The 27,246-nt window shown below is 49.4% G+C and overlaps 1 protein-coding gene across 4 annotated transcripts; it reads left to right on the top strand.

Moving 5' to 3' along the window:
* The first annotated feature begins 420 nt into the window (after nt 1-420).
* Nucleotides 421-26,306, top strand: AXL (AXL receptor tyrosine kinase). 4 transcript variants are annotated; one of them, XM_036408136.2, is made up of 20 exons: nt 421-767; nt 1,875-2,097; nt 2,423-2,523; nt 3,303-3,479; nt 8,565-8,645; nt 8,771-8,886; nt 11,131-11,341; nt 11,646-11,785; nt 12,448-12,598; nt 12,810-12,836; nt 14,683-14,815; nt 15,103-15,194; nt 17,561-17,656; nt 17,790-17,867; nt 19,736-19,828; nt 20,204-20,325; nt 20,931-21,040; nt 22,158-22,317; nt 22,807-22,943; nt 24,513-26,306. In XM_036408136.2, the coding sequence occupies exons 1-20, from the start codon at nt 704-706 to the stop codon at nt 24,862-24,864; spliced, it is 2,664 nt and encodes an 887-aa protein (XP_036264029.1). In that variant the 5' UTR covers nt 421-703; the 3' UTR covers nt 24,865-26,306. The 4 variants fall into 4 exon arrangements, with proteins under 4 accessions (XP_036264029.1, XP_036264031.1, XP_036264028.1 ...); XM_036408138.2 differs by lacking the exon at nt 12,810-12,836; XM_036408135.2 differs by lacking the exons at nt 11,646-11,785; nt 12,448-12,598 and having other exon boundaries at nt 564-767.
* The last annotated feature ends 940 nt before the right edge of the window (nt 26,307-27,246 follow it).

The raw sequence follows: 27,246 nt of genomic DNA, 5'->3' as shown, positions 1-27,246 counted from the left end.
GTGTGTGTGTGTGTGTGTGTGTGTCCTTGGAGGGGGGGAGGAGGAGGAGGAGAGAGAGAAGGAGGAAAGGGGGAGGAGGGGAGGGAGAGGAGGGGAGAGGAGGAGAAGAGGGAGGGGGAGGAGGAGCTGTGAGTGTGAGAGGAGTGCCTGACTGGGGCTGGGCTGGGGGTGGAGGCCGGGGAGGCATCGCAGGGGCTGAGCGGAGAGTGGAGTTCTGGAAGAATGTTTACGGGACATCCAGAGAGCCCAGGGCGACAGCGCCCTGAGCCGGGCAGAGAAACTCACAGCCTCCCTGCCTCTCTGGCCCAGGCTTAGGGGTGAAGCCACCAGGGCTCCTTGCCCTTCTCAGCCTCCCTCCAGGGTCCCTTTAAGACAGGGCTGGTCCTCTCCTCTCCGAAGTTAACCCCTCGAAATCCCAGTGGCCCCCTCGGCTCCCAGCCCGGTGGGTGGAGGAGGCGGGGGAGCCAGGGGCAGGGGAGAGGGTTCGGAGGTCTGGGAGGGAGAAGAAGACCAGGAGCAGGGAAGGCGGCCACGAAGTGGAGTGGAGCCGGTGAGGAGCCCTTCCTGTGCCAGGCGGACAGAGCCAAAGACGGGAGCCCGGAGCTGGGGGGAGGGCCGGGGACAGCCCGGCCCTGCCCCCTCCCCCTCCGTGTGCCCAGCAACTTCTGAGCAAAGTTTGGCAGAGATCGCGCGGAGCCCGAGGATGGGCAGGGTCCCGCTGGCCTGGTGGCTGGCTCTGTGCTGCTGGGGCAGCTTGGCCCCCAACGGTGAGTGATGGGGCCTGAGGGGCAAGACCACCTGTGGAGGGGCTGGGGGAGGCGAGAGAGGAGGGGTGGATGGCAGGTGGTCCCGAGTTGGCTCAGGGAATTTTCTTGGAACAACAGAGAGGGAGACAGGGAGACTGGGAGACACAGAGACACACCGAGAGAGGCCCCAGGACAGAGCGGGGCTCTGAGAGAGGAACAGCGGGACAAGAAATAGAAACTAGGAGGGTCAGAGACGGAAGAGATGCACACCCTGAGAGACAGACACCAAGGAGAAGCTAAAGGCAGGGGTTGGGGCTGGGCTTGAGTTGGGGCTCTGGGGAGAGGCTGAGACGGGGGCTTCCAGGGAAGAAATGTTCCAGAAAGGAGTACTCAGAGCGGCAGTGGGATGGCGAGGGCTTGGGAACACCCCCCCTTCCCCCCCCCCCCCCCCACACACACACTTGTCCCTGCCCCACCATTGTCTGTCTGCTCCATCTCTGGGACAAGGCTCTGTCTCAGGCTCCAGCTCTACCATCTCGGTGCCTCTCACTTCCTCTCCCTCTCCCAGTCTCTGCCTTTATCTCTCCCTGTCTCTATCACAGTCACTGCCACCACTCCCACACCCCCACCCCCAGGGTGGCTCTTCATCTCTCATCCTCTGTCTCTCTCGGGTCTCTGTTCCTTTCTATCTCTGACTCCCTCTGCTCAACTTTTCTCTGGCTTCTCTCCCTGCCATCTCTCCTCTCTCTGCCTCCCTTCCCCTCTTCCTCTCCTTCCCTCCCTTTTCTTCCCCGACATCCACCAGCCTGACCTGTCAAGTCTCTGGAGACCCTAAGGGAGGGCAGTGGGGCCAGAGCTGGCCCTGCCCACCAGCCTGGACGTGGGAGGCTGCCAGATCCCGGGCCTTCTTCCCAAAGTTGAGGGATGGAGGCTGGACCCAAATCCCCTGGGAAGGCGCCCATCCTCCCCTCAAGGCGCCTCCCTCCAGCCCCCGCTGAGGTCACACTACAACTATGTGGGCCTAAAGGCCTGGCAAGGTCGTGGCTGCCATAGGCAGGCCCAGGGTGGAACTGAGGAATTGGAGGGAAGTGGAGTTTCCTAAGCCAACCCTTCCCCATTTCCCTGCAGGCTCACAGGCTCAGAAGGACCCCTTTGTGAGGAGCCCAGGGAACATCACTGGTGCCCGGGAACTCACGGGGACCCTTCAGTGTGAGCTTCTGGTTCATGGGGAGCCCCCTGAGGTGACCTGGCTTCGGAATGAGCAGACCCTAGAGCTGGCAGACAGCACCCAGATCCTGGTGCCACTGGGCGAAGACGAGCAGGATGACTGGAAAGTGGTCAGCAAACTCAGGTGACCAGCCTCTCCCTGATCAGCCACAACCCCACATCCCCCTGCCCCCTGCCCCCTGCCCCCCACCACTTCCATCACATGGTGGGTGAAAGAGTCACCAGCAGGAGCTCCTCTGGGGTTGGAACCCAGCTTGGCCACTGGCTGGCTGTGTGGCCGTGAGCATGTGATGTAGCCCTGGGTTTCACTTTCCTCTTTTGTAAAAGGAGTTAATAATAGTGCCCACCTCTTAGCTCATACGTGTTTCCAGTCCAGACCCCCATCTTTCAGTTCTGATGCTTCCCTCCCAGTGTCCAGCTCTGATCCCAAACCTCTCTGTCTCTGTCAGGATCTTGTCCCTGCAGCTCTCGGACGTGGGATCGTACCGGTGTGCAGTGGTCCTAGGAGAAAAAACCTTTGTGTCACAGCCAGGCTACATTGGACTGGAAGGTGAGCCCTGGGCTCAGACATCATGGGAGGTCAGGAACCCCAGGATCAGAGGGTGCTGGAAGATTCAGGATGTCTCCCAGGGACATACATACTAAGAATGTCAGAGATCTTAAGGATCAGGAAACTTGGATCCATAAATTATTGGGATTTATACACTAAGTGGCCAGATTATTATGCATTCAGAGATCATTATATATATACATATATATTAGAGGCCTGGTGCATGAATTCATGTATGGGTGGGGTCCAGCCAGCCTGGCCAGGGCTAGGGGAAATAGGCGGTTGGCCTGCCTGCCTGCAGGTTGAATTCCTGGTTGAGGGGACAATTTGCATATTAGCTTTTTATTATATAGGATATACACTGAGTGGCCAGATTATTATGCTTTCAGAGATCATAATAACCTGGCCAGTGTATGTTCTGCGGAAGAAGACATCTTGGGGTGGGGAGTTGTTGGCTATCCTGGGGTCAGCCATGGTTGGGTTAGGACATTTTTTGGATAGACAAGGAGTCAGAGGCATGACTTAACCCTCTTCCCATCCTCAGGAGCCTCCCTTCCTCATTGGTAGAATGGGATGAGAAGTCAGGCATTCTGGAAAAGAATGAGGGGCTTATATGTCCTGGGGGGTCGAACACTGTTTGGGAGAAACAGGTATTGGAACGATGTGCCCTGGGGGTAGAGGCCTGAGGGGTTAAGGGGCCTGCAGCCTCCAACAACCTGACAGTGAGTCAGACACCTGGGGGCTGAGAGACCCAGCCTCTACCATCACCCCCCACCCAGGCCTGCCCTACTTCTTGGAGGAACCTGAGGACAGGACTGTTACTGCCAACACCCCCTTCAACCTGAGCTGCCGAGCCCAGGGTCCCCCAGAGCCCGTGAACCTGCTCTGGCTCCAGGATGCTGTCCCCCTGTCTCTGACCATGGGCCACACCCCCCAGCACATACTTCGTGTTCCAGGTGAGTCCAGGGATGTGGCCAGTTCACTGTAGCAGCCCTGGCAGTTTGGAAGTGGGAGAAGCGTGCCCTTCATGCCCCTATGTGAGTGTCTGCCTGTCCCTCTGTCCTTCTCTGTCTGTCTCTCTCTGTTCCTGTGTCTCTGCCTCTGAGTCCACCTCTGCATCTTTGACCCTGTCTACCTCCTCACTTCTCTCCATTCACTTTCTCCATTTCCTTCTGTCTTTGTTCGCCATCTCTCTCTGTTTCTCTGTGTCCTGACTCCCTGCTTTTTCTCCCTCCAACTACTCCAGCCTGACTCTGAATAGAATTCTTTGTCCTGGGTTTCCTCTGAGCTGTTCCATAGCCCAAGTGTGTGTAGGCCTGATGGCCCTTTGTCAGCCCTTGACCCCAAGCAAGGCACCGGAATCAACCGTGCCCTCCTCTCCTCCACTTCTCCCAACCTGTCCACCCCGTCACTGAGGAACCCCACTGGTGGGGATAGAATGTGAAGCAAAGAGAGAGGGTGAAAGTGGGAGACAGAGAATGACAGAGAGAGAGAGAGAGAGAGAGAGAGAGAGAGAGAAAGAGAGAGAGAGAGAGAATTAAAGAGAGAGAGAATCAAAGACAAAGAGGGCAGATCACAGAGAGGTAACTCAAGATGGGGCAGGACCAAGCTTGGGGTCACACAGCAGTCCATGGCATTGCTAGGGGACCATGGACACAGGGGGTTCCCCTTCACTGAGAAAGGAGAGACAGGAATACAGAAGGGGGAGGCTCAATTAGTCAGAGGGAGGTGGCTGAACTTGTAGGGTATCAGTTTCCAGCACCCCAACTTGCTCCTCCATCTGCTGGGATGGGGAGGGGACTCCTGACTGAGTGTCTCCCAGGGTGGTGGGAGGGGCCTACATTCCCAGCATTCTAGGGACCCTGAGTGTGCAAGGGAAAGGTGGTGAGTATGCCAGCCCCCCAGAGGGCTGACTCAGGCCAGTGGCTCTGGGGACTGAGTCAGCTTGGCAGGACCCCAGAGAGAAGGAGGGAGAGGAGGCTGGCTCCCCAACTCCATCCCAGGAAGAAGGAAAAATGGGGGGACCATAGGTGGGAGAGGGACTATGCATGTATCAGTATTTGGTACAGCTGTGAAAGCAATCTGTGTGTGTGTATTAGTTTGGGAGGTGGAGGAGGTTCTGAGTGTGCATCCATGTCCCTTTGTATCAACTTCTTTGGATGGGGAGAGGGGGGTAATTAGCAAGGGCCAGCTTCTGTAGCTGTCTCAGTGAGTGGGGGGAGGGGTGTGCGCGCACATATGTGTGTGTGTGTGTGTGTGTGTGTGTGTGACTAAGTATACCAGTGTCATCCTGTGTCTGCCTTTGTGTTTGTGTGCTCACAACTGTGACGCACTGTGTGAGGGTAGAGTGTGTATGTGTGTTGGGGGAGAGATCGCAGTGCGTTTTGTGGCTATTTCCCATACCTCCCTATACAGAGAAAACAATGTCAGCTCACAGGTGTGCGCCTATGGGTGTGAGTATCATGGAGTGGACTTTTATTGCCATGGAATTAGATTGTGTCTGTGGACAACTTAGTGTGTTTCCACTGATTGTGGTTGTCTGTGTGTATACATATCTGTGTTCATGGATATCTGTGGTATCTGTGTATTTGTCACAGGGTGAGCATGTTGGTATGTGACTATGTCCCATGGACACCGTGTGAATGTGTGTGTGTGTGTGTGTGTGTGTGTGTTTGTATGCACGTGTGACTCACAGCAGACAACAGTAACACCCTTCTCCCTCTGCTCTCCCTGAGTACCAGCCGGGCCCCAGTGCCCTCCAGGTGGATGAACATGGGGTGCTTAGCAGCCAGAGTGTAGATGTGTCTGCGCCGCCTGTGTGCACACATCTCCCCTCTTGTGTGTCTGCTGCAACCCTCGTGTCCATGCAAGCCAGTACTGTTGTATCAGTCTGCTTCTCGATGAATGTCTTCAGCATCCTGAGTATGTCCAGCTGTGTTTTGAAATCTTGGCTGTATTTTTGTGTGAGCAAGTCCATATTAACTTCTACGGGTTCCGGTGTGTATTATTTGTCCACTTCAATTTCAATTTGTGATTGTCCCTTGGGGTGTGCCTCTCAAGATGCAGGGAGGTTTGTGTGTCTGTCAGCTGCAACCTAGGTGTATGTGGTCTTGCTAGGTGTTTGCAGTTAATGTGTGCACGTTTGATTGTGTTTATGTTTGCTCTCTTCCTTTATTTGTATCAGCCCTTGTGTATGTAAGTCACTGAGTGTGTATTTGTGTCACTGCGTGTTTTCCCCAGCATCAGCCTTGTGCGTAGCTTATTGAGTGCCACATTCTCATTTTTTGTGCCAATAACGGTCCCTGTGTGTTAAGTGTGATTCATTGGGGGAGGCGGGGACTGTGTTAAGAAATGTTCCCATTTGTGTGCATCTGTCCCTTGATCAGGGCGTGCCCCCTCTCTCCTTCCATCCCTCTCTTTCCCTCGGAAAAAACACAGGGTTGGGGGGAGGAGCAGGAGCAGACATGCATGGTGGACATGCATCTGGAAAGCACATCTGGAGTGGGCCTGCTCTAGCTTGTGAGAGAGAACCCACTGCAGGGAAGGGGACCCAGGCCCCTTCATCCCTGCTCTCCCCTCCCTCAAGGTGTTGGTGTCTGAGCCTGGAAAGGGGGATCCTGGGCCCCTCCGCACAAGGCCCGCCGGAAGTACAGAGGGTGGGGCCTGGTGACTCACTCAGACAGGGCAGGAATGCTGTGGTTGGAACAGGACCTGGCTCCAGAACCCCATCCTGCCCCAGAACCCCCATCCTGCCCCAGGGCTCCTCCGGAGGACAGTGCCAGCTCCCACACAGTGACCCTGGCGGCCCCCACATGCCAGGTGGCTGGAAGTAACCCAGGCTTTTCACCCCTCACCGGCTGCCCAACTGCCCAGGGCTGTCCTGTCCCTCCCCCAGTAATAGCGGCTGGCTGCGGGGGCTGCGGGGGCAGGCAGGCACCTGACCTTGGCTGGGAACTAGTGCCTAGGCAGCGGAACTGAGGAGCTTCCCTGCCCACCCCTTTGGGCGGGTGGCCAGCCGGCTTTCCCTCCTTCCACTCCCTCTGCTGACTAAGAAAAGGAAACTTTGTGTCTGCAGTAGATGGTGATGAGAACAGGCACACAGGCACAGAACAAACCCAAGAAGCGCACGCAAGCACCCAACAGCCACACTCACTGGTCCACTAGCACACTGGTACAAGCATAGGCAAATGGGCACAAACTACAGTTATACATGCAGACTTAAGACTTCGTCCTCCTTACATCCTGTCACCCAGATTGTGTGTGTGTGTGTGTGTGTGTGTGTGTGTGTGTGTGTCTGCCTGTGTCCCCACCATCATCACACCAGGGAGGAGAGTCAATCCATCCAAGACACTCAAAAACAGTTACTCATGACACATAGGTTAACTCACCCTCAGAAGTACCCATGCTCACATTTCTGTATACACAGCCAGAAACACCCATAAGTACACAAATGTATACACACAAAGTCAATTACTCATTGGACAAGCACTTATAGAGCGCCTACTGGGTGCCAGGCCATCTTAGACACAGGCAATACAGCAGGGGACGACAGAAACCCCTGCCCACGGAGCTGACATGCTAGTGGAGTTGACATTGTGATGAGAATAGCCAAAAGGAAAATAATAAAGCAGGGAAAAGGCTAGATATGGAGGGAGGTTCCAAATGTGTTTCTTTTTAACATTTTTAATATGCTCCCATTCATTTCAGAGAGAAGAGGGGAGAGAGAGAAAGACAGAAATATCAATGATGAGAGAATTCGACCGTCTGCCTACTGAATGCCCCCCACTGGGGACCGGACCTTGACCTCCTGGTTCAATCCCTGAGCCACACCAGCCACACAGTTCTGATTTTAATCAAGGTGGTCAGGGACACAAGGACTGAGAAGGTGGGATCTGAGTAACAATGTGAAGGGGTGGGAGCGAACCACTTGGACTTCAGTGGGAAGACTGTTCCAAGAAGAAGGGACAGAAGTACCAAGTTCCTGAGGTGGGAAAGTGCTTGATGTGTGCCTCCCAGAAACACTAGGAGGCATGTGGCCAGGGCCCAGGAGAGTGAGGTGTGTGTGAGTGAGGGGGAGTGGACTTGGTAGGAACCGAGCTTATAAACAAACTAGAGGCCCAGTGCACAAAATTTGTGCACGGGTGTCTCTCAGCCAGCCTGCGCCCTCGCAATCTGGGACCCCTCGAGGAATGTCTGACTGCCGGTTTAGGCTCATCCCTGTGTCGGACATTCAGCAGTTGAACATCCTTCTCACAATCCAGCACCACTCTCCCCTAACTGCTTGCCTGCCTGCCTGCCTGCTCCTAACCACTCACCTGCCAGCCTGCTCAGTGCGCATCATAGTGACTGGCTGTTCCACCATAACAGTCACTTGGGCTTTTATATATAGAAGTAAATGCCTCTACATTTACACACACCCATGAGAACCTGTTTCTTAGGTGTGTGCTTATTAGATGTATATGCCTCTATGTGTGTCTGTGTGACTCAGTGTGATTGTGTGTGTGTTTCTGCATCTAAGTGAGTGTGTCTGTGTGTCTAGCTGTAAGTATGTGTGTTTCTGTATGAGAATGTGTTTCTATGTGTGTTCATGGGTATAACTGTGTGTATTGGTGTAGGTGACTTGTGTATAATTATGTGTTTCTATGTGTGCCTTTGTATAACTGTATCTGTGTGTCTTGCTGTGTGAATGTGTTTCTAAGTGTGCCTATGTGATGTGTGAGTACAATATGTATCTCTGTCTGTGCATAAGTGTGTGTACAAGAGTGTGTGTGTGTCTCTATATGTTTCTGTGTATATATGTGAGTCTATCCATGTGTGTGCCTGTGTCTGCATATATGTGTGTCCATGTGGTGGAGCATTAGGGCTGAGGCCCCAGGCCTGTCTCAGTGTTTGGGATGGAGGCCTGTGTTCCCAACACATTACCTCCCTTTCCATAGTCTCCCTTCAAGCAGGTGCCCCTTTAGGTTAGCCTGGCCCTGTCAGGTGGGACATGGTAGGGGCACCTCTCTGACACTGGGTCCTGCCCTCATATGACTCCCCAGGCCTGAACAAGACGTCTTCTTTCTCCTGCGAAGCCCATAATGCCAAGGGGGTCACCACATCCCGCACGGCCATCATCACAGGTGACAGAAAAAGGATCTGGGGATCTGGGTGTCATATGTGTGTGGGGCTGGGGTCAAAGATCAGAGCTGGGTGAGGACCTTTGGGCAAAGGCCCCCTGGGTCAGTACTTCCTCTCATCTCCACAGTGCTTCCTCAGCGGCCCCATGATCTCCACTTGGTTTCCAGTCTGCCCACAAAGCTGGAAGTGGTTTGGACACCAGGCCTGAGCGGCATCTATCCCCTCACCCACTGTACCCTGCAGGTGAGACTCAGACTTTACTAACCTCAGATGCCTCTCCACCCACACCCACAAGCCCTCAGCATCTCCCTGGGTAACCAGCCCTTCCCAGCTTTGTGGGTTGAGAGGCAGTAGCATTGGGTTAAGGCAGCTGTATTGAGTTCAGATCCTAACTCCATCAGCTGCTGGCTGCATAAGCTCAGGTAGGTGACTGTGACTCAGTTATCTCGTCTATAAAATGGGAATAATGGTAGTACTACTGGAAAGGCTTGTTGTGGGAATTCAATAGTAAATGCAAGTGGAAATGTGCAATAAACTATTAGCTGTTTTCAGGGTGTATTTTTAGTACCAGTGATATTGACTAGTCAGAATGGGAACCCTGAGACAGCCATCTTGGTCACCACTGGCTACTCCCAACCCTGCTTCTCACACCTCAGCCCTGACCATTCTGGGCTGTCACTGGCTGGGGATGAGTCTGTCTCCCCACTGGACAGAGCTCTGAGAGGGTACAGCCAGGCTGTCTCAGTCACCACTCAATCCTCATTATTGCCTGGCTCAGGGCCAATCAGAAGAAGACTACCTGACAGCTGAGAAGGGCCAGACCAGCCTTCTGCAAGTTGCTCCTCCTCTAGTGTAAAAAAAACAAACACACAGACATGTGAGTACAAGATCCAATTCTGGCCTGAGGATCTCTGTGATTCGGAAGTTGGTAGGTCATTGCCCATGATAGGAGATGATAATTAATAATGGCCCACTTTCACTGAGTGCCAACTGTGTGGGGGGCCTTGTGTTACAGCTTTACACACACACCCTTGTGTGTTTGTGAAATATAGTTTGTGTTTATAACCTTTTTTCAGATGAAGAAACTAAAGCTCAGAGTAGTTAAGAAACTTGCCCAAGTGGAGAGGTGGGACTCGAACCCTTGTTTCATCAAACCCAAAGGATCTCCTTACCTCCTTAGAGACCCTTTAGAGCCAGTACTTGATTAAAAAGCAGCTGTCTTTCTTACGATTGTGTACCTTGGACATAACCTTATTCACTTGTTATTATAACGTTAAAGGTAGTGGTTGTTAATCTTCCCATTTTCAAGGTAAGGAACTGAGGCCCAGGGAGAGGAAATGACCAGTCCTGCCCACAGGCTAGAGGATGAAACTGATTCAATCCCAGAGGCCAGTCCAATTTGGGAGACCTCAAATGCCAGGTCAGGTGTCAGCTATACCCCCACCCCACACCCATCCAGTGTCCGCAGGAAAGCAGAAGTGTGTCCTCTTCCCTCTGCAGGTCTCACTTCCTGCTGTGCATAGGCTGGGGCTGAAGGGTTGAATGGGAGGGTCACAGGCATCCCAGGGAAAAGAGAAGTGGGAGCTGGCATGTCTGCATCCTTGTCCCCTTTGTCCCAGCAGAGGTTCCTCTTCCCGGCTGTCACTGTGGGCCAAAGAGCAGGCAAGGGGACAGCCTCCCCTCATCCTGCTACCCACCCTCTGCCCGCCTCCGCCCCAGGCCTCTGGGTGGTATTATCTCCACATGTGGGAGCCCTGTGACTTTGAGCAAGTGGCTGAGCCTCTCTGGGCTTCTGTCTCCTCATCTGTAAAATAGGAATAAAAAAAGAAACTGAGTCCATAGGAGGTGGTAAGAAGTCACTGAGTTCCCCAAACATGCACTAATCAGGGCGCTTGACACATAGTTAACACTCCAGAAATGTTAGCTGTTGATGTGGTGTTCAAACCAGTTTACGTGTTGCCCAGGGGTATTCCCCAGCTGTAGACCTGCCATCCTGACCTGGCCGTTGCTGGGGACCAGGTGGGTGTGACAGCCTATGCTGCTGTGCAAGGTGTGAAATTGGACATTTGTTGCTAAGGCAGCCTCACACAAACACACACAATATAATAGTGGCAAACACTCAATGCACACAGGCACTCTTCTAAATGCCTAGCAGCAGGATTTCAGTCAACCCTGCGAAGCAGGGAGGTGTTATACCTCATTTTACAGATGAAGAATCAGGTTCAGAGAGAGAATGTCTTGCCAGAGGTAGCTTTTGCAAGTGATGACAGAACCACATTGTGCAGCTGGATGGTCTCCTCACTTTGCAAATGCAGGTGCCCAGGGAGCACTAGAATGAAGCTATCACACACACACACACACACACACACACACACACACACACACCTTCTCAAAGTTGTGTAATAACAAGGACCACCATCAAGCGTTGTCTGACTGCTCCTGTGATTGCATGGCCATCCTGTCCTCAGACTCCTTTTCTGCCCCCAGGCTGTGCTGTCAGATGAGGGGGTAGGCATCAGGCTGGGAGAGCCAGATCCCCCAGAGGAGCCCCTCACCGTGCAAGTATCTGTCCCTCCTCACCAACTACAGCTGGACAACCTCCGTCCTCACAGTCCCTACCACATCAGGGTGGCATGTGCCAGTAGCCAGGGCCCCTCACCCTGGACCCACTGGCTTCCCGTGGAGACGCCTGAAGGAGGTAAGAAGGGGCTGGTGGGGGAGACATTGCCCTCTGCCCTCTGGACCTCGCTCACATTAGTGCCACCCCCAGCATCTGCTCTCACCCATTTACCCCAGGTGGCCTCCACCTCATTCCTGTTTAGTCCCCACTCCTCAGCACAGCACTGGCATCTCTCCTGGACCTCCTTCCTATGCTTCGCTCCTAGGAGGCCTGCATGAGTTGCCCACACGCATGCTCTTTGCACCCTGCCTTCACTTCCTGGGGTCAGGGAGAAGTCAGGACGAGGTAGGGGTGCCAGCTTCCCCTCTTCCCTGTCCTCCAGTGCCTCTGGGGCCCCCTAAGAACGTTACCGCCATACGGAATGGGACCCAAGCCATCGTGCGTTGGCAGGAGCCAATGGCACCCCTGCAGGGCACTCTGTTAGGGTACCGGCTAGCCTATCGAGGCCAGGACACTCCTGAGGTGGGTGCTGCTGGCTGGGGTGGGGCGGAGGAGCTGAGGAGGGAAATGCGGAGGAGAAGCAGGTTGGGTCGTGCATAGTGCATATCAGAGCATATTGTGGGAAGGTTAAAGAGGTCCGGGGGGAGGGGGGGAGGGCGGGGAATGGCTATTTATGAATCATTGTAAAAAGTGGTATTTTTTAGACATGTTTCCTTGGTCATTTATCCCAGGAGCCTCCATGTTTTACCACAACAACGTTACAGCAGACAGTTGTATAGCATCTTGAGGAAGGGATGCCTTTTCTAATTTGCACAAAGTTATTAACTATGCCAACAGCATCCCTGGGGTGGAGAAGTAGGGTGGGAAAAAGAGGGTGGGATTTAGAAGAGGATGGAGAGATGAGAGTGAAAGATGAAAATTCAGTTTTCAGCATAAGTACTGTGTGCCAGGCACTGTTGTAGACTTGAGGACAAGACAAAGAATGAGACAAAGTCCTGTCCTAGTGGAACTGATATTTTAGTGGGCACAGGGATGGAGAATGGAGATAAAGGAGTGAGGATGAAAAGGTAGGAAGAGGAAGGGAAGAAGGTATTGGAGATGAGGAGATGGTTTCCAGAAGGTTGGGGAGTTGAGGCCTAAGGGTTAGGAACCTGGGGCTCTATCCTGATGTCTGGATGTCCTAGGTGCTAATGGACATAGGACTAAAGCAAGAGGTGACTCTGGAGCTGCGGGAGGACAGGACTGTGCCCAACCTGACAGTGTGTGTGGCAGCGTACACCGCCTCTGGGGATGGACCCTGGAGCCTCCCCGTGCCCCTAAAGCCTTGGCGCCCAGGTAACTCCAAAGACAAGTCAGCAGCTTTCAAAGTGCCTACAAGAACCTTATCTCCCCTAGATGTTCCTGACTTGCTCTCTGCAACTTTCAGTGTTACACCAATTTAGGCTCTGTTCCTACTCAGAATCTTACTGAGCCTCACACCCTCACCTGCGTCACACCAGTCTTGCCCTCCTTGAGCATGTCCTCCCTCTGTCCTTTCTCCTCACAGGGCAAAGACAGCCAGTGCACCTGCTGGGTAAGGGCTTTTGCATCCCATCACCTCCCTCCCTTCCCTCAATGCCCAGTGAGGACCCTATCATCACACCCATACGCTTTACACATCCCTTTCATGTTTCTCAAACTCATCACTTTAATCCTCTATTTCTTGGGTTTGTGTGGTCCTTAATGGAGATGCCTGGAATAGGTACTCAGTAGATGGGTGGGTGGATGATGGATGGATGGATGGATGGATGGATGAATGGGGTGGGTAGGAAGGAAGGACAGAACAGTGGATGAGTTATCCCCTTCACATTCATCCTTCTCAGATATTTCTTAACAATACTCAAACATTCCTCCTACACCCTTTATATCCTCCTAGCACTATTCCATTCCACCTCTTATAACTCATCCCACTATCCTTAAATATTTTTCATGTCTTCCTGCATTTCTTTGAATACCCTTCCACACTAACCCACCCTCTTTTCATATTCATTCCATTATAATTCTTCATTCCTGACACATGCCTCCAGAACCTAATACTGCTCACACCTCTCATTCACAAATTCTGTGCACACTTTTTACACACTCACCATACATCCCACATTGCAAATACTGAAAATTTTTCAGTCCACATTATCCCACACTCTACAACTCTCCTTGTATACTCATCCAATACTCCTTCCATGTTATTCCCTCACCACTAGGCAATCCTAACCCATTCCCATTCTCTACACACACCCACACAAATTCCTGGCACACTTAGCACATTCCCATTCTCAATTTCTTACACACTCACTCCCACCCTATTTGCACACCCCTTTTATTCATCCCTGGCTCATCTGTCCTTTCCACATATTTTACACTCTTCTCACACCAAAGTTAATTCTTACAAATCATTGCTCACTCCTTGAATCTAAAACTCCTTGAATAATCCTCACTCACACATCCCTCAATTCCTTCAACACCCATCCACACCCTGTACACATTCCTTTGCACACTACACCCCTTTGCACATTTACTTCACTCTCATCCTCGCTTAGTGAAAACCCTTCCACAGCCATCACACAGTCCTCAAAAGTATTCCTTGGTCATTTATCCCAGGAGCCTTACTGCTCTTGCATACTTATTGCACATGCCTCATACACCACCCTCCACTCATGCATTCTCTCCCCCACTCGCCTGTTTTTCCACACCCAAGTTCTCCCTTCTTGCACAATTATCATATATCTCATACCCTTCTACTAGCAATTTACTCACACCCATCTCATGCTCATCAGCCCTCCTTGCATTATTTTTGTTGTTGTTGTTAATCCTCACCAGAGGATATTTTTTCCCATTGATTTTTAGAGAGAGAAGAAGGGAGGGAGGGGGAAGAGAAAGAGAAACATTGATGTGAGAAAGACATTGACTGGTTGCTTTCTGCACACACCCTCACTTGGGCCAGGTATCAAGCCTATAACCTAGGTATGTGCTCTTGACCAAGAATTGAAGTGTGACTTTTTGGTACACAGGCTAATACTTTAACCACTTAGCAACACTGGCCAGGGCCCTCCTTGCATTATTATAACTAATTCCACACAACTCTCTCACTCCCATCCCACACTCCTTTCACACTCATCACACACTCCTCAACTGTCCTCAACTGTCCATCCCACTCTTAAGTCACCTCACCCATCCTACAAGTCTCATTCTCCTACTTTAACACTCGCTCATATCACATTCATTGCATGCCTTGCCCATCCCAGTCTCCTCATATGTGTGAATGCACCTATGATAGGCCTAATCAAATATATCCACATCTGCTCCCTCCAACATCACCCCCTTGGGTCCCAGGGAGATGGACGCAGGGCCTTAGCCATGACCTGTCCCCCATGCCCTGACAGTGAGTGAACCTCCAGCCCCCTCCTTCTCATGGCCCTGGTGGTATGTACTGCTGGGAGCAGTTGTGGCTGCTGCCTGTGTCTTCATCTTGGCCCTGTTCCTCATCCACCGGCGGAAGAAGGAGACCCGCTATGGGTGAGTTGGAACTTTGTGAGTAGGGAGGCTCACATGGACTAGGATGGAGAACTTGGAAGCAGGGAGGCCATGGAGAGGCTAGTGCAGAAGGAGAGATTACCAAGAACTGGAATTAGGGTGAGGGTCTGGGGAATGAATGGAAAGAAGAAGGTAGCAGTCCAAAATATCAGCAAACGCTGGAGGAGAGGAAAGGTAGGACTTGGGTTGGGACGGTACTTGCTTTCACCGCTAGTGGAAGGAGGGGGTTCCACATGGCTCTACCCTCACCTTCTCCCCATTTCCCCCAGTGAGGTGTTTGAACCAACAGTGGAGAGGGGCGAGCTGGTGGTCAGGTATCGCGTTCGCAAGTCCTACAGTCGCCGGACCACTGAAGCCACCTGTAAGTGAACTCCATGCCTTCCTGCCCTGGTTTGGGGATAACAAGTGTAGAGATTCAGTCTTCCATATACATGAACCAAACAAAGACCTTGGAATACTAGAATGTTAGCACCACAGACTTTAAGAACAACAGAAATATAGAATCACACAGAAAAACCTTAGAACAATAGAATCTTAGACACGATAAATATTGAGAGACCAAACCTCAGAGCCATAGGATATTAGAACAATATGTTGATGCTTATAATGACAATGATGATATGATTATGATGCTGATAATGACAGCCAAACCTAACATTTCCTATGTGACAGGCACTGTTTTAAGTGCTCTACACATGTCACTTAATTTAATCCTCAGAGCAATCCAGTGAGGTAGGTATGTTATTCACCCTTCACTTCACAGAAGAGGAAACTGTAGCATAGAGTGGTTAAGACACTTGCTCAAGGCCACACAGCTTGTCAGTTGGAGAGCTGGGATTGTAACCCAGGTAGTATTGGCTCTGAAGTCCATCTTCTTTACTGTCTCAGAATTATAGGATGTGAGAGAGGTGGAATAGATCTTGGCTTAAAAAATTATAGGCACAGTACTATAGACTCTTAGGATCTTGAAAATTATAGAATCTTAAAACTATAGGCTCTCTATTAGAGGATTGTAGAATTATGGAAGGTCCCAGCTACAGAAAAGCTCAGAAGCCACCCAGTCAAATCTCTTCATCTTTCCATTTGGGGAAACCTAAATCCAGGAGAGAAAAAAGAGGGGGGCAGAGTTAGGTCTCTTCCTAGCACACAAGTGAGAAGGCTGCCAGGCCCCAAAGAGACTTCGGAAGGGGCTGGAAAAGCCATTAATTTAAGAGGAGAAGGAAAAGGAAGTGAGCAGGTCACACTCATCTAATGGAATCACATGCAGCAGCAATTCTCAAAGTATGATCCAGTCCCTGGGGGACACTGAGATCTTTGTAGGAGGTCCATAAGGTCAAAACTATTTTCATAATAATATCAAGATATGTTTTGCCCTTTTGCACGCTCACTTTCTCACAAGGATTCCATGGAGTTTTCCAGAAACTTTCTAATGTATGATGATGTCATCACTCTGTTGGTTGACAGAATGCGTGCTTATGTATTCTTGTATTTTAAAAATCTATTCACTTTAATTTTGAACACAGTAAATATCAATATACAGGGTATCTCAAAAATGTATACACACTTTGTTGTGTTTTGCGTGTGTGTGGTTTTTTTAATCCTTACCCAAGGATATTTTTTTCCATTGATTTTTAGAGAGAGTAGAAAGGATAGGTACAGACAGAGAGAAACACTAATGGAGAGAAACACATTGACTGACCAGGGCCAGGAGCCTGCTACCCAGGTACATGTTCTTAACCGAAATGGAATCTAGGACCCTTCAGTCTGCAGGCCAAGATCTATTCTACCTATCCACTGAGCCAATCCATCTAGGGCTATACACACGTTGAATAATTATTTTTTTCCAATGGGTTAAATCTGAAAAGAAAGAAGCATCAATTGAGCTATCAGCAGTTAAAGTGTGTATACATTTTTGGGGACACTCTCTACACAGCCCACATAAATGAGAGCTCTTTGCAGTTCTCCATAATTTTAAGAATATAAAGGGGTCCTAGAGCCAATAAGCTTGCGAACTCTTTCTATACAACAATAAAAATTAACCAGTTATACTACAACTGTGTCTGTCATAGACATCGGGTTGAGTGAAAGAAGTCAGACACAAAAGAGAATACAATATATGATTCTATGTTTATAACATCCCTAAACAGAGAAGGTAAATCTGTGGTAAGAGAGGTCAGAAAAGTGGCCACCCCTGAGAGGGCAGGACATGGTCTGTTCTTGACCTGGGTGCTATTTAGACTTCTGGGTTGGTTTGTGAAAATTCATTGAGCTGTTCATTTATGATTTCTACAGATAATATACCTCAATAAAACATTAATAAATATTTTGAACAACTGGTATGGCAGAATGCTAACCAATCAGTGTGCCCACTGATGTGAGATTATGTGTCAGGCTCCAACCTTTTACATCGATGAGCTGCCTCCCGCTCATGCCCACAACCCGCAACCAAGGTACATGCCCTTGACCAGAATCGAACCTGGGACCTTTCAGTCCACAGGCCGACGACGCTCTATTCACTGAGCCAAATCAGCCTCAGCGGCTCCAACCTTTTAGGCTCCCTTCTTGGGGAATATTCAAGGGGTCAAGAAGAGGAGCTAGGGTGGGAATGGAGGGTGCTCAAGACAGTAGCTATTTCTGAATGAATGCAGACGTATCTCAGTATTTTAACAATGGGCATGTAAGTGTCAGCCCAGCTTTATAGCTTTGTCATCCCCACTCCCCATGCAGTGAACAGCCTGGGAATCAGCGAAGAGCTGAAGGAGAAGCTGCGGGATGTGATGGTGGACCGGCATAAGGTGGCCCTGGGGAAGACCCTGGGAGAAGGTGAGTCCCCTGGAACATGTATGTATCCCGCTGAACTACAGAGTCCTTCATTTCCCCACGTCCACCCAACCACAAGAAAATGAAATCCCTATGATTCCCCACAAGGTCAGTGTCTCCCTCTGGTCCTCTACAGGAGAGTTTGGAGCTGTGATGGAGGGCCAGCTCAACCAGGATGACTCCATCCTCAAGGTGGCTGTGAAGACAATGAAGAGTGAGTCTGTGCACACATGTGGGACCCCCATCCCCTAGCCTCTCCTTTCCAATGCCCCAAAGGAGGCAGGAGAGCAAAAGAACTAACAGAAAATTGGCTTTACCACAGAACCTCAGAGTTTCCAGACAGGAAATGAAATTTATGCTAGATACTTCAACCGGAGAAATTTAATATGGTGAGATTACTACAAAGGTATAGAAAGGACTGAAGGAACACCTGGGAGCAGTGACACAACCTGGAGATTAGCAGCAGCAATAGTCACTCCCACCTCTAGGCCTGAAGGGCAGAGGGAGGAATGACCAGGATTACCAAAGCCCATGGCCAGGGATGCCTGTCATGGTTTGGGAATCACAGAGTTAGAGGAAACCTCGTGAGAGCTTGAAACACAAAAAAGACACAGCCACCACCAAGGAAATACTGGGAGCCTTACAAGATAGGGTGAAATACCCTGGCTTCTCCCCTCCTCCTTCCTGCCCATCTGCCAGTCTCCCATTAGTGCTTCCCATTGGCAAAGTCCAACAAGAAACCAGTAGGAAAGGGAGCCTGGGAAATGTAGTTTTCAAGAGCCAGCCCCCTGTGATACATAGCAGAGCAGGAAAGATCTGAAATGAGGTACACCTGGCTTCATCATTTACCAGCAGTGTTGTCTCAGGCAAGTGACTATCCCTCTCTGAGCCTCCCATTCCTCATGTGGAAAAAAAGGATCATAATGGCCCTACCTCCTAGGATGTTGTGAGGCAAAGCACTTAATGCTAGATGTGGATCATAGTACATGTAGGTGATGTGGACTGTGACTATACTATTTACATTGTCAGAGAAGGTGGGAGCCAGGTCAACGACACACAGCACAGGAAGTCCATGGCAGGAAATCATTTCCATCCAGGGAAAAAGCATAGAGGGTCAGGCTGGGGCTAGGGGTGACGGAGGAACAATCCTTTCTGAATCACTGAGGCCAAAAGCTTGGGTTATGTAGTCATCACTTAGTCACTCACTCAGTCATTTTTTAACATCTATGTTCTTTAATATATATATATTTTTATTTATTTATTTATTTATTTTTATAGAGATGAAGGGAGAGAGATAGAGAGCCAGAAACATTGATGAGAGAGAAACATCAACTAGCTGCCTCCTGCACACCCCCCACTGGGAATGTGCCCACAAACAAGGTACATGCCCTTGACCGGAATCGAACCTGGGACCCTTCTACCACTGAGCCAAATCGGTTTCGGTTAAAATATATTTTTATTGACTTCAGAGAGGAAGGGAGAGGGAGAGAGAGATAGAAACATCAATGATGAGAGAGAATCATTGAATGGCAACCTTCTGCATGCTCCCCACTGCGGATCAAGCCCACAACCCAGGAATGTGCCCTTGACTGGAATTGATCCTGGGACCCTTGAGTCCACAGGCTGACAGTTTTGGCTTGAACTGCGTTTTAATACCAACTGTGTGGCCTTGAGCACTTTGCCTCTGTGAGCCACTATCCTGAGCTGTGAAATAGGAAAAATCACATAGACTCCCACTGCAATTGGAATGTGTTGGACATAGCCTTCTGTGGTGTGTGCATGTGGACCCGGAGCCTGACTTTGAATTCTGCCTATTCCTTTTGAAAGCTGGGTATGCCATCAGACAGGTTCCTTAACCATTTTGTGCTTTGGTTTCCCCCCTTTAAAATAGAGAAAATAATAGGAACATCTCAAAGGATTAAATGAGTTAATATATGTAAAATGCTGGGTATAGCACCTGACACTTAGCAGTCGTGTTTAGTGAGGAAGATGATGATGATAATGATGTGGAAGAGGGGGAATACTCTCCCCTTCTTCCCCTCTCATCCGTTCCCTCTTACCACCCTTCCTCTCTCCCCCAAGTTACCATCTGCACAAGGTCGGAGCTGGAGGATTTCCTGAGTGAAGCTGTCTGCATGAAGGAATTTGACCACCCAAATGTCATGAGGCTCATCGGTGAGGGGCAGCAGATTTAGGGGGCCTACAGGCTTTGTGGGAGCAAAACTAGAGGGAAGATCCCTCGGGCATCGGGAAGATCAAAGCTCTAAGCTCCGTTTCCCCCTCCCTTAGAGTCAGCAAACTCCCCCCTCCTTCTCTCCCTCAGCTTGGAATGTGACCTGTGACCTTTCCCAGAAATAGCTGAGGTCCCCAGGAGGACTGGGGAAATATCCTTGGGAACAGTGCTGGAAATGTCTTCTCTGAAGCTTGGTCCTTGCCACCCCTAAAACAATTTGGAGGCCAGATTTGAGGGAGAGGGGCAGACTGAGCTGGGAGAGGGGGTGGTTTCTCTTTCTGTCCAGCTGGAGTGATAGGGTTGCCTGGGGCACTCAGGCGTCTGTTTCCAGGGTTCCGAACTAGATGGCTTCCCTGCACCAGTGGTCATCTTACCTTTCATGAAACATGGAGATCTACACAGCTTCCTTCTCTATTCTCGACTTGGGGACCAGCCAGTGGTGAGGGCATTTAATCATATACAAGTCTTACTAGTCTACAAGTATTAATTGAGCACCTACCAGGTACCTGGTGCTACTCAGACATTGGGCAGACCATGGTGACCAAGAACTGGCTCTCATGGAACTGTCTGCCAGTGGGGGGACAGCAGTAAACAAGTTAACAAATAAATAGGCAAGATAATGTGAGTACAAGAAAGGAATTATAGAGTAAGATGAGAGGATGCAGGCAATTAGTTTGGATAGACAAATAGGTCTCACCAAGGAGAGGAGCTTACTGGTGGGAGGTGGGGAAATCTGGGAGGAAGCAATCCTGAAGGGAACATGGGTAAAGGCTTGAGGTAGGAACAAGCATGGCTTGTTTGAAGAATAGAAAGGAGGCCCCTGGAAAGAGTGTATGTCAAGGGCAAGAACAGTAGGAGATTAAGTCCCAGAGGAAGGCAGGATGGGATTATATAGGGCCTTGTTAGAAAGGGTTAGATTTAATTCTTGTAGCCATGGGAAATCATTGCAGGGTAGAGCTAGGCACACACAGGAAGGAAAGGGGGAAGGTAGGAGGGATGGGTCTCAGAAACTCAACTGACCTCTCTCCTGCCCTGGTCCCCTAGTTCCTGCCCACTCAGATGCTGGTGAAGTTTATGGCAGACATTGCCAGTGGCATGGAGTATTTGAGTACCAAGAGATTCATACATCGGGACCTGGCCGCCAGGAACTGCATGTGAGCATTGAGTCTTCTAGGGACACCCTAAGCCCTATAGGGAGCTCATTTCCTTTTTCTCAGGATAAAAGAGGGGGCTAGACACACACACACACATCCCTTGCACAGGTCAGAATTCAGGACTGGGATAGAGAGTCAGCAAGGGGATTGGAAGACTTCCTGGAGGAGATGGGCCATGAACTGAAATCTTTTTTCTTTTTTTTAATATATTTTATTGATTTTTTAACAGAGAGAAAGGGAGAGAGATAGAGAGCTAGAAACGTCGATGAGAGAGAAACATCGACCAGCTGCCTCTTGCACACCCCCTACCGGGGATGTGCCCCAACCAATGTACATGCCCTTGACCAGAACCCGGGACCTTTCAGTCTGCAGACCGACGCTCTACCACTGAGTCAAACCGGTTTCGGCAGAACTGAAATCTTAAAGGAGTATTTGAATGTGGAGAGAGAAGAGGCAAGAGGGTGGGCTAAGTGGGCAGCATGAGTGAGCAAAGAGACAGAGGTGACCGATGAGGGTGGTGACATTTAAACTTTATCTCTGTCCCTCTCTATGTTGAGTGTCTTGTCTGGGGCTGGGCTTGGGGCGGGGCCAAAGTGGATAAGGAGACTAGAAACCTCCCCCCCCCCCCCCCCCCGCCATTAATGGAAGTGTGTGTGTGTGTGTGTGTGTTTCAGTGGTTTGTTCTTTTCCCCCCCTGTATAATATTCCTTATATGGATGCCTCATAATATTCTGTTTCTTAATCTGTGTGCTGATTCCATGGGTGTGTTTGTGAAAATTCAGATTTGTGCATATATATGATACATCAAGAAAACAGTTTTGTTTTCAAAACAGATAATCAAACTCAAAGAGCTTAGGAAGGACTTTAGAATCTGGCAAAAAAAAAAAAAAAAAAAGCCAGAGCTGGGAAGGTCCTTGGTAGCTTTTGTCCCACTCTCATTTTATGGAAGAAACAAGAAGTAACACAGTCCCTTCCAAATCTGGGGCAAGGAGGAGAGATAGGCCCTAATCACAAACAGGAGAGCCAGGCTGGAGATAGAGATGTGTCTGAGAGAGGGTAGGCTTCCTGGTGGAGGGAGTCCATGTCCTGACCCTGTTCCTCTCCCCAATCCTCGCAGGCTGAATGAGAACATGTCCGTGTGTGTGGCGGACTTTGGGCTCTCCAAGAAGATCTACAATGGAGACTACTACCGCCAGGGACGTATTGCCAAGATGCCAGTCAAGTGGATCGCCATCGAGAGCCTGGCTGACCGTGTCTACACCAGCAAGAGTGATGTGGTATGTGCACCTCTGATAGGAATGAGTAATAACAGGAGGGTGTGGCCTGATCATCTCACACTGCACCTAGGCTCACAGGGACCTGTCCACGTGGGCTACACATGTCTGGGTTATGGTGGGTGACTATGAACAGTCTTGTGGACATGCAAGGGATGTGGACAGGTCCATGTATGCATGGTGGCAGTTTCTACATGGGACATGTAGACAGTTAAGGTTAGAAGAGGTGGTGGTAAGTATATTTACATGTGTATCAGCAGGTTGTGGAGAGTGACACAAGAGACCATGTGTCCATTAAGTGGGTAAATGTGTGCATGGGTGAGCATGTCTGTGTGCACAAAAGTTACCTCTATGAAAGTGTACCTGTGCCAAAGTGGTTCTGTGAATAGCTGTGATGCATCCACAAAAATAGCTATGTGCACATAAATGTGTGTTTGGGGGTGTCTTTGTGCAGGAGGAACACTCTAATTCTCTCCCCTCTGCCCTCCACAGTGGTCCTTCGGGGTGACAATGTGGGAAATTGCCACTCGGGGCCAAACCCCATATCCAGGAGTGGAGAACAGTGAGATTTACGACTACCTGCGTCAAGGAAACCGCCTGAAGCAGCCTGTGGACTGTCTGGATGGACTGTGAGGACCCTTCCCTACTTAATTCCAGATTTCATTCCAAAACATACCCAGGACCCTATAAAACCTGTACAGAATCCCTCAGACTGTTGAGGAGGCCACCTGCCCTCCTCACCACTGCTCCACAGGAGTGTGAATTAGCAAAAGGTGCCCTTTCCTCCTTTGCCTTGTGCATGGATGCAGGCTGGATCAGTTTCCTCAGTTATCCATAAGCAGTGAATAACTACACAACCTTCCCTGGGGGCTCTGACTCTGAAACTCCCCAACTCTCAACGAATCCTAATCCATCTCAGACTCCTGAGCACCCATGCTTTCATCAGATGCTCTTCAACACCCAGGATCCTCTGCAAAATTCTTCAGATTGTTCTATTGAGCTTTCCCAAACTTTCAAGTCTCCTCTGAGATGTTCTCAGGCTTCTTTAGAAGAGCACTTATCAAACGTTGTTGCCCATTGACACCCAGAAGAGCAGAACATTTATCCATCATGATGTTGCTGGGTCAGGAGAGGATAGCCTGGGGCTGCAGACTCCCCAGCTCCTCCTTGGGTGTCCCGGAGCCAAGGGGAGCAAGAATAATAGCTAGTGTTTCTATAGAACTTACTAGAAGGCACTGTTTTAGGTGCTTTGCATATGTTAACTCATTTGGTCCTTAAAATGGCCAAATTAAGTATTATTATTTCTATTTGGAGGAGAAGAAACTGGGGCCTAGAGATGGTAAATCACTTCCCAAAGGCTGCATAACTGGTGTATTAGTTACCTATAACCCCAAATTCAGTAGCTTAAAACAAGAAGCATTTATTACCTTTAGTTTCTGAAGGTCAAAGTCTGAGAACAGCTTGGCAGAGTGATCCTGAAGTTACAGCCAAGATTCAGGATGATTTTGAGTTAGGGTTTCTAATGAGATTGCTGTCAAGATGGGATTGCAGCCATCTGATGATTGGGACTAGAAGATTGTTTTCAAGGTAGCTCAATCACATGGCTATGGCAGGAGGCCACAGTTCATTTCAACGCAGACCCTGCCATAGTGCTGCTTGAGCTTCCTCACAACATGGTGGCTGGCCTCCCCCAGATGGGCATCCTATGGGAAAAAGCAAGGAGGAAACCACAATGCCTTTTACAGGCTAGTCTCAAAAGTCACACACAACATCACAGCTGTAAGTCAGAATCAAGTCAAGAAGTCCAGTCCACACTAAATGGAAAGAGAAATTAGCTTTTGAAAAAAAAGAATGTCAAAGAATTTGAACACATTTTAAATCAACACAGCTTGCAAGTTTTTTATGCCAATGTGTTCTGGGGAGCCACCCTCGAAAGCTCTGCTGTAGCAAACTATCACTAGAATACCATCCCATATGTGGAGAGGTTTTCCAATACCCTTTCCAGCTCCCGACTATCCCAGAAATCCTTCAGGAACTCTTGAGAATTCTTCAGTCCCCATAGATGCCCCCAACTGTGATAGTTCCCTCGAGCCCCATGAAATGTCGTTGGTCCCCTGAGTGTCCTCAATTTCCCCCAAACTCTCAGAATGTCCCCCTTCTAAATCTCTGCTCAGTCTCCCACCCCTCTGCTGTCCTAGGTATGCCCTGATGTCTCAGTGCTGGGAGCTAAACCCCCAGGACCGGCCAAGTTTTTCACAGCTACGGGAAGATCTGGAGAATACACTGAAGACCCTGCCACCTGCCCAAGAGCCTGATGAAATCCTCTATGTCAACATGGATGAGGGTGGGAGTCATGCTGAACCACTTGGAGCTGCTGGAGGAGCTGACCCCCCAACCCAGCCTGATCCTAAGGATTCCTGCAGCTGCCTCACCGCGGCTGAGGTCCATCCTGCTGGGCGCTATGTCCTCTGCCCTTCTACAGCCCCTGGCCCCACCCTACCTGCTGACAGGGGCTCCCCAACACCACCAGGGCAGGAGGATGGAGCCTGAGACAACCCTCTACATGGGACTTCCTCTCAGGACCCAAGCTAGGCACTGCCACCTATGTTCCCATTCCAGACCTTACCCCCAACTGAAGCTCTCTCTTCCTACCAATTCCACTTCCATCTCGCACAAATCCTCTCCCTTTCCACATCTTAGCGTCCCCCGTGTGAGGAGGGGTTATATGGGATGGGTTGGACTGCAATCCCTAAGGGTTCTCCTAAGTCTAACATTTCAAGATTTTGATTCTAATGTTTAAAGAGTCTAGGTTCTAGGTTTCAAAGATGTTATGAGTCTTAGATTCTAAGGACCTGTAATTCCAAATTATCTAATTTTAAAGTGCCAGACTTTAAGGTTTATATTTGAAAGTTCTGAGATTCTACAGTACTAGAGTTTCCTACTTTTAAGAATCTCGATAAAACCTGTAACTTTTGGGGCTCTAAAGTTCTATTATTCTAGGCATAGGAATTAAGACTTGAAGATGCTAGATTTCATTGTCCTTAGGGTATAAGACTCTACATTCTACGTAGAATTCTGGAATTCTAGATATGGAGGTTTTAAGGCCTAATGTTCTAAAATTTGATGTTCTAAGCCTCTTAGAGTATAAATCCCCTAGCTGACTCTAGCATAGGGCTTCAAGAGTTTATCCTTTCAGTTGTAAGATTTTAATGATGGTCAATTAGTTTCTAAGGCTTTATGATCCATGAAGCTCTTGTTATGAGATTCTGGATCCTAAAGATCTAAGATTCTAGATTCTGCAATTCAAAAGTTCAAAGAATCTTTGGGATTTTCTAAAATCTAATGTTCTCAGATGTGATATTCTAAGATTTAGTCTAAGAACCTAAATTTTCTGTGTCTAAGACTCAAGATCATATGTTTCAAGGTCCTAGATTATTAAAATCTAAGATTCTAATTTTCAGTTCTGTATTTCAAGGCACTCTAGATTCTATTGGTCCAAGATTCTAGGTCCTCAGCATCAAGGGTATAAGACTCTACAGTTAGTTGTGATTAACTAGAGACCAAAGTTCTAATAATTTCTAATGTTGGACACCTTTAGGCTCTATGTTGCATTCTGCCTTTCTAGGATTTTAGTTAAGGGTCCAAAAATCCATGATTCTAAATCTTAAGATTCTAAGCACTGAAGTTCTAAAATTCAAATGTAAGGTTTTAAAGATCTATAGGTCTTGAACTCCAAGATTCTGAGGTTCTAACTTTATAGTATTCTTCTGTGTGACCCTCCCGAGCCACCTCAGCTTTCTCCCCCCCTCATGTGGGGGTTTACCTCCCTTAAGCCTGTGCAATGCATTAGGGATGCCTCTTTCCCCAGAGGACAATCTTCCTCCTTTTGGGCCATGCTGCCCCCCTGAGCCAGTCCCTCGTATCCCCCTGTACAGATTGTGGACTCTGAAACCTTCAAAGGGGCTTATATCATATAAAATTTTGTAACCACACTTCTATCTCTTGTCTCTCTCCACAGTCATGTGGTTTTCCTGGAACTCAGTTTCCCCATCATAAAAGGAAGTGTTTGATGGGATCCAGAAGTTCTCCCCTTTAAAGAAGATAGAAATGAACATACACATAGACAAAAAGTCACACAAAGAAAAGCAGAGTCTCCAAAACCCCTACTGAGGAATAGGCACATAAATACAAGGTCACATAGAGACACCCATTAATGGGCATACACCTGGTCACAAATACAGAGATACTGAAATTCAGACACAGAGTAACAGACAAAATTATAGATACAAATAAACATGAATCACAGGCAGATATCAACATTAGGAAGAAACTAAAGTAATACAAAGAGTAAAGTTACACAGAGACATAGAGTACAACAGGTACTCACAGACCCAAACATTCAGATTCACATAGCAACACAGGCACAGAATATCGCCAACAATCTCCAGCCCACAAAGGAACTTCTGCCAAGACAAACCCACACTGTGTTTTGCATGCAGGGCAGACACAAGTTCCTGGGTGTGTCCCACCGCAAATGGAGGAGCAACTGGCAGTGCCCGGACGCCCCCCGGTGGCAGCTCCTGGACACTGACAACAGTTCAATCCGGGCCACAAACTTTTTTAGGATAAATCTGTGGGAAGCTGGGAGGAGAGAGGAAGTCAGACGCTGGCCAGGGGCGGGGTGTCTGGATTGGAACCTCCGCGCCCACGTGAGTGTCTGTCCCGCTTCTGAGTGGGTGCTGTGTGTCTAGGTTGCTGTCGTGTAAGCTTGTATTGTAATACCCCCTGTCCGAGCGGACTGCAGTTTGGTGTGTTGTCCCTTGAATTGATGCATGTGATCGGACCTCACCGTGATGTGTTTATCTGTGTTGTGTGTGTCCACAGAGGTTGTGTGTGGCTTTTGTGGGTTTAAGGTGAGACCCAGTGGGCAGC

The sequence above is a fragment of the Pipistrellus kuhlii genome, unplaced genomic scaffold (genome assembly GCF_014108245.1).
Source record: "Pipistrellus kuhlii isolate mPipKuh1 unplaced genomic scaffold, mPipKuh1.p scaffold_m20_p_38, whole genome shotgun sequence".
In the NCBI taxonomy this organism is placed as follows: Eukaryota; Metazoa; Chordata; class Mammalia; order Chiroptera; family Vespertilionidae; genus Pipistrellus; species Pipistrellus kuhlii.
This window is presented reverse-complemented; position numbering and strand designations above follow the sequence as displayed.